At 49.3% G+C, this 7500-nt stretch overlaps 1 protein-coding gene across 1 annotated transcript in view; it reads right to left on the bottom strand.

The window, feature by feature from the left end:
• Positions 1-7500, bottom strand: part of LOC310776415 (calsyntenin-2-like) — a gene marked incomplete at both ends in the record, with an annotated part of 309056 nt that overhangs the window by 17694 nt on the left and 283862 nt on the right. The window contains one exon of the mRNA XM_083636607.1: positions 2304-2515. Coding sequence (XP_083492733.1) covers positions 2304-2515 — 212 coding nt within the window. The remainder of the gene's footprint in view (positions 1-2303; positions 2516-7500) is intronic.

The raw sequence follows: 7500 nt of genomic DNA, 5'->3' as shown, positions 1-7500 counted from the left end.
TGTAGGCGATGCCATAAACATGGCCTTCTACTCCATCCTCGTGCACCTGGACAATGCAGGAACCTATGCCAGGATCCTGTTTGTGGACTTTAGCTTGACCTTCGACACCATCATCCCAGCCCTGTTGGAGGAGAAGCTCTCCCAGCTGTGTGTGCCCAACTCCATGTGCAGATGGTCCACAGACTTCCTGATTGACAGGAAGCAGCACATGAGGCTGGGAAAGCACACTACCGACCCCCCGACTATCAGCGCTGGTGCCGCCCAGGGCGGTGTCCTCTCTCCATACTTCTTCTCCCTGTACACCAACAGCTGCACCTCCAGCCATCAGTCCGTCAAGCTGTACACATACACACATACTGTATGAGCATAATTCCAGACTGTAGTTTCCCCTCATTCATGTTGGTATGCCAGGCTTTCCAAGCACGAGAAACTGCTACTGTAGCTATAGCTTGCCAACAAACTTCTCCTAATACCCATAAACCATTCTGTTTGGCTATTGTTGGTTTGGCCTACATTCTCAAACTGCACCCCAGTTCACTTGGAAGAGGATAGAGACCCTCATTTTCAGTCGATTATTTGGTGCAACTCGAGTTTGAAAGGCATTGTTCCGCCTGCCAAACAAGTCAAACTAAAGCACCAACACTCGGTGTGAACGGGCCCTTGGAGAAGCAGCACAACTTCTCTCTTCCATAAACAAGTCCACCGTGCACACAGGCATAGCAGATGAAAGAAACATTCACCACGGCTGATTTGCTGTCTCGTGATGCATTATGAAATGCTAAGCATTCTCCAAAGGTTTGTTTTGATATGGGGACAGGTGGTACAGCAACTTCATGAATGAGTGAACACATTATCAATATGAAAAACCTGCTGAAATATTCAGTGATGTGTTCTTCTCACCTGGGAGGAAGTGTCTCCTGCTTTTGTGAAATGTGAAGGTGTGGGGGGGGGGGGGGGGGGGGGGGGACAGAAGTCGCTGTAGTTTTGGTTTAAAAGATTAGAGTATCTTGGAACTGGGGGGGGGGTGTATTTGGAAAATCAAATATTGTTCTGTGTTCTGTGCTCGCTGCTCACTGAACTTCAGTCACAGCTGCATCATTTCATTGAATGATTTATCTGCGTGAGTGAAGAAGGAGAAGAATCGGACGGACAAGACACGTCTTTATTTGTCACACGACACCCGTTAACAACACATGTATGCAGGGCCACACACACACTCATGCCGATGGTGGACGGTGAAATACAGTCTCTGCTCATCTCTACACCTTCCTCCGGGGGGCAGCAAGGAGAAGTGGGCAGCTTTTTGATACAGCGCCCGGGGACTACCTCCTGTCGTAGTAGTCACTGGTCAGCTGATGATCTTCTGCATGTTCTTTGTAGGGGTCCATACCGATGTTGTATGGAGGAAACCCCAGGGGAGCATGGGGAGAATATGCAAACTCCACACAGAAAGGCCCTTTCACGAGACAGCCCCACCTGAGCAGTAGGCACTGAAGACATGAGGGGGACGTGCCCACAGCGTCCCAGGCGGGAATCGAATCCAGGACCTTCTAGCTGTGAGGCGACAGTGCTTCCATTGTGCCGCCGTGTGTGTGTGTGTGTGTGTGTGTGTGTGTATTGTATATTGTATTTCTACATTTTGCTACACTGTGCCTCAGTGTATCTCAAGAAACAATTTTTACTTTATGTTTTATCTGTTGGTATGTTTCTCTCAAACAGAAAAAAAAAAAAAAAAAGTAAGCAGTGCAGATTTGCAGGTCAGAATCTTCTGCTCCACCCCCCTACCCCCTTTCTGAGTCTGCCGACTGGGGAGCTGGGAGAGTGGCCTAGGCTAAATCTCGTCCACACATCCCGTGCTCACATAGTCACTTATAGAAGTGGCTGCACTGCTTAAAAACAGAGAAATACATGAGCTAAGGTGATCAAGCTCTGTGGCAGTATCACAGGTACTGTTTGGCTGTACAGTTTGAGACATTGTAGTTTAGTGCACAGCTGCCTAATATAGTCGTAGCCTACTAACTCTTACAATCTTATTTTTCTTAAACTATAACTTGAAAGTTCTGTCAACAGGGTACGAAGGTGCCACGTCTTTCCAATGAATTTCCAGTTGTTTAAGGACTTTTCTAACAAGTACAGTATCAATCAGCTAGGTCACTTTTATGAAAACAAGTGAAACCATTGGAAACTAGCAGACTTATCTCACCCAATTGGCAGATGTGTTAAAGTGAGCAGGAAGATACTATTTTAGGACTCAATACGGATGTCAAAGAATGTCTTGCGCAGAACAGCCATACACTCCCTACCTGTGTGATGCGCGGTGACGTCGGCCCTAGTGACGGTGCTGATGATGTGGAGGTCCTGGAACAGAGCCAGGCCTCCCGGCGCTCTGAGGTCAGAGGCCGGCCGGTGCAGCCTCTCCACGCCGCCGATGGTGATCCTGGGCTCGCTGGGCTGCAGCACCATCACCACCGCCTCCATGTCGGGGACGCTGAGGCACGTGTCCTCCCCAAAACACCTGCACGCACAGAGGAGGAGGAGGGGGAGATGAGGCAGGAGACCACATTGCATGTTTGGTGTGCCTTGTCTCCAGCAGCTCTGTTCAGCTACTATAGTCTGGTTGGTTTGTGGCTGCATTGACTGGTCCACACAGTTAGTTATAGGATTTGAAAATAACAAGCACATCTCACAGGACTTGAATGAGACATTTCAGCTGTAGAGTTAGACCTGCAGTGGCTGACAACTTGACAGCGTCACTTTTCTCAGTTATTTTGTGAAACTTATTTAGCACAAACTCCCTTGGCAGCAACCTTAAATTGGTGCTCCCAGACAGATCCCAGCCGGCTGGCAGCCATACCACAGACCTGAACTTTGTTACACCATAGGGGACACTGCTTTCGAGAAACTAAGGACATCTATGTGGATTATTAAGAGGTTGAAATGGTTTAAGCTGTGCTGTATTATGTTAAGTTAAGTTTACGTAGTTAAGTTTCTGCATTATCTTTGTTTAATCAGGCAAGCTCTGGATGGGCACTGTCAGGGACCTGTCAGGATCAGCCAGCAATTCAATACAACTGAATGCTGCACAAAACATACAAAGAAATGCTCTCCTTGTAGAATCAAAAACCTGTCTACAGCGTTGGGTTTGTAAAAAAAAAAAAAAAGTACAGTAATGTTATAATATACAGTAAGATAGTTTTCTCTCCTGTGGACATTCAGGGTAATAAAAAATCAAATAGTGTTGATGGGGCTACTTATTACAGTGAAAAGGTTACAGTTACAGTGAAAAGTTATCGGGTAACGCATGAACGAGGGCAGTGGGTGTAAGGATCATCCAGTCGATACTCAGCACAAAGGGGTGACAGAGGGAACCACTGTGCACAACAGACAGTAACTTGCCATTGAAACTGACTTTTATCAAATAGATCGCTCCGCTCCTCCGTTCTGATGGGCTCAATCATGTCCACCTGTACCTGTTCAGTGCGCTCCACCCCCTCTGCCGATCTGGCACAGGGGGCCAGACTAGCACATGCTTCCTCCGATACATGTGCAGTCGCCAGCCGCTTCTTTTCACCTGACAGCGAGGGGTTTCACCAGCAGGACATATAGCACGTGGGAGGATCACAATATTCCCCCCAGTTCCCCACAGTTTAGCTACTGTTCAAGAACCATGTTCGCTTGGTGGAAAAATAATTATTACGGATTAAAAAATCAAAAGCCGAACATAGCTCCTTTCTTTCTCTCTCTCTCTTTTTCTTTTAGAACAGTGTGGTATTTTATTCGAGCAAAAATCCCCCGGAGGTTGTGGTTTATGGTGATTTTACACACCTAACAAGACACTTTTGCAGTATAATAATCAATCACTATAAACCACAGGCAGTAAAGTCCAAATCCAGAACAAAGTGCCCACAGTTCAGAAAGCTCCAGCTAGTAGGCTATGTGCCGTGCTATAGTACTGCAAGCAGAGACCTTTAGAGATGTGCCTGTTGTGTTTGGCAGTCAGACGGTGATGGAGCCGTGACAACTAGATTGTTGCTTTTACATTTCAGTCAAGGCCTTTCCATCACACAGACAGACATCTATCAGTGGGAGGGACAAAAGTGTTTTCCTTCTCTACTGTAGCTGGTAGAGTGAGAGGAAGAAATAATAAACAGGCTTATTTCCTGTATAGGAACCTGCGCTATAATCATCATTGAATAAGATTACGGCTCTTAGGCATTGGCTGTTCTTTCGCCTGCAGTCTACAAACTCATAAATCCGGGACCAGAGCAGACCGGAGAGGCAACACGTTGTGAGTTTTGCTGTCATGTGCACACACACACGCACATGGTAATGCCTGCTTGTGACAGCCCACATCCTAATCAGTCCAAATGCATATGGTTCAATTAATAGTTCTAGCGAGGGACTCGAGCTGTGTGTTGAAGCTAGCGAGACCTTACATGTTAAATTCCCTAGGCCTAGATTACAGATAGGGGTGCACCGATCACGTTTTTTGCCACCGATCACCGATTGCCGATCACCTATGAGAAATATCTGCCCAACCGATCATCGACCGATCACCGATTACCGATTACCGATCACCGATATATATATATATACGCCCTGGGGTGTCCGTAAAAACACGAGGCAGGAGACAGATGGGAGTTCAACCGTTTAGTTGTCAGTTCTCTTCAGTACAGTACAGCAGTATAGGCTCTTTACAGCATTATGACAGGAATAGTAGGATTGTGTGTGGTCTGGAAAAAGGAGGCAATAAAATATACAAACAGGTCAGTAACCAAGCTTGCTGTTATATAGGCCAATTATAGTGATAATTAACAACTAATAATATATAAATGATAATTAGGTAAACTGTAAGTCAGTTACTCTTAAACACCAGTCTTGAACCATGACTAAAGCCAAAGAGCTCCCACTCATAGAACCGAGGTTATGCACAATAACCGTCATACATTGGGATCCGCATCGAACGAACATCAAAACGACCCGCCCATCGAGGCCGAGTTACAGTGTTATAATTAGCAGCACTATGAGTGCGATCTACATAATGGTGACAGGGTTACATGACGGGAGAAACAACAGAATCACAAGCTACACACGAGCTAAACTCCATCTGAGTAGTGGCATTAATTAGCGCAACAGACAATCAAACCGCAAGTGCACGCCTAAACAAACGTTATTGCAATGATTGCAGGTAGATCGATCTAAAACCAAAAGGGAATGCAATACTTGAAGAAGATGGCGCCGGGAGAAGGCGACTCGCTAGGGAGCTCTAGTGACTTCATAGACAAATAGGCTTGTATTCCAGTGTAAACGCGTTTTGTTTTGATTTCGTTGCTTCGACTTGCTTTGTAAATATCTATTGTATATAACAGTGTAACTGAATAGTGTAGATAGTGGCGTCTTCGCACTTTTCTTTGCAAGAAACCGCGACGGCGGGGACCCGCTTTGTCCGCTCGCACGCAAAAAAACAACAACAAACAACAGCCCCCGCGCCCCCGCCATGGAGGCAGAGAACGGAGGCACGGACACCAGCGGATATAACATGGAAATCAGCGTCGGAATAAAATACAACAGGGACGCGCTGATCAAAATCAGGAAAGAACGGATATATCCCAACAGCAACTGGCAAGCTCCAGATCTTACGGATTTTCCCGAACTCAAAAAACAACGCTGGAGGAGGGGGAAGAGAGGGGGGCTTCTCGCCCGCTTGAGGAAGCGCGCGGATAAACCACCTCTCCCAAGCATACTGCTGGCAAATGTTCAATCGTTGGAGAATAAACTTTGTGAACTAAGAGCGCGTGCACAATACCAAAAAGACATAGCGCGATGCAATGTTCTGTGCCTAACGGAAACCTGGCTTACTCCTGACACAACGGACCACTCTATCGCGCTACCAGGATTCAGTGTATTCAGAGGAGACAGAAACGAACAATCCGGTAAGAAGAAGGGAGGGGGCGTATGTCTTATGATTAACGAAAACTGGTGTGTAAACACCACAGACATTGGGAAACACTGCTCAGCAGATCTTGAATATGTAATGGTACAATGCGTGCCGTTCTGGAGTCCGAGGGAATTCACGACAGTCACCATCATGGGTGTATACGTTCCTCCACAAGCGAACGTGACTGTCGCACTGAAAGAGCTGCAACGCGCCATCAGTGCACAGGAGACAAAACAACCCGAAATGGCCCTGGTGGTGACTGGGGATTTTAACAGGGCAAACCTGAGAGGCAGAATGCACACATTGTACCAGCACATTCACTTCCCCACGCGAGGCAGTAACACACTGGACAAATGTTACTCAAACATCCGACATGGCTACAAAGCCGTCCCTCGCCCCCCTTTCGGCAAATCGGACCACGCCTCCATCCTACTTGTACCCAGGTACCAACAAAAACTAAAAAGACAACCCCCAGCATTCCGAACCGCCCACTGCTGGTCAGACCAATCAGACGACATCCTGAGGGACTGCTTTGACCAAGTGGTGTGGGAGGAGTTCAAAGCTGCAGGAGACCTGGGCGAGTATGCAGATACGGTGTCATGCTTCATAAAGAAGTGCACCGACGACATAGTCCCCACAAAAAAAGTCAAAATAATGCCGAACCAAAAGCCTTGGGTCAACAGCGACGTCAGGGCTGCCCTTCACGCCAGGACCACCGCCTTCAGCTCTGGCACAACTGACCAATACAAGCAGGCACAATATGCCCTCCGGACCGCTATAAAAATAGCACGTAGAGATTATGGAAGGCAGCTGGAGTCAAAACTGGACACTAACAACCCCAGACACCTGTGGAGAGGGCTCCATGCTGCCACAGACTTCAAAGAGGTGAAACGACAGAACCCCAGCACGTCACCCACCCTACCGGACGAACTCAACGCGTTCTACGCTAGGTTCGACCCCTCTGCCAGAGCGCCTCCCCTCCTCCCCCCCCCTCTCCCCCCCCCCTCTCCCACCCCTCTCCCCCTCTCCTCCCCCCCATCACCCCCACCACCCCTCCTCCTCCCCTCCCCACCCCCCCTCCTCTCCTCCCCCCCCACCTCTCCCCCCCCATCACCCCTCTCCTCCCCTCCTCCCCCCCCTGCCACCTCTCCCCCCCCATCACCCCTCCCCCTCGCCGCCCCCCCCACCACCCCTCCTCCTCTCCCCCCCCCAATCACCTCCCCTCCCCCCCACCCCCCTTCCTCCCCCCCACCCCCCGATCACCTCCCCTCCCCCCTTCCTCCCCCCCACCCCTCAGCACCCGCACCCCCCCCCATTCCCACCTAACCACCAACCCCACCCACCCTCCACCCCCCACAGACCGCCCCCTCACCATCACTGAGGATGAAGTGTGCCGGTCGTTCCTGCGTATCAACCCACGCAAGGCGGCCGGCCCGGACGGCATCCCTGGGCGGGTCCTCAAGGCCTGCGCCCACCAGCTGGCAGCCGTGTACACAGACATCTTCAACCAGTCCCTCTCCCTCCGACGAGTTCCCTCCTGCTTCAAGGCAGCAACAATCATC

This window comes from Poromitra crassiceps, assembly GCF_964638095.1.
Source record: "Poromitra crassiceps genome assembly, chromosome: 5".
Classification (NCBI taxonomy): Eukaryota; Metazoa; Chordata; class Actinopteri; order Beryciformes; family Melamphaidae; genus Poromitra; species Poromitra crassiceps.
This window is presented reverse-complemented; position numbering and strand designations above follow the sequence as displayed.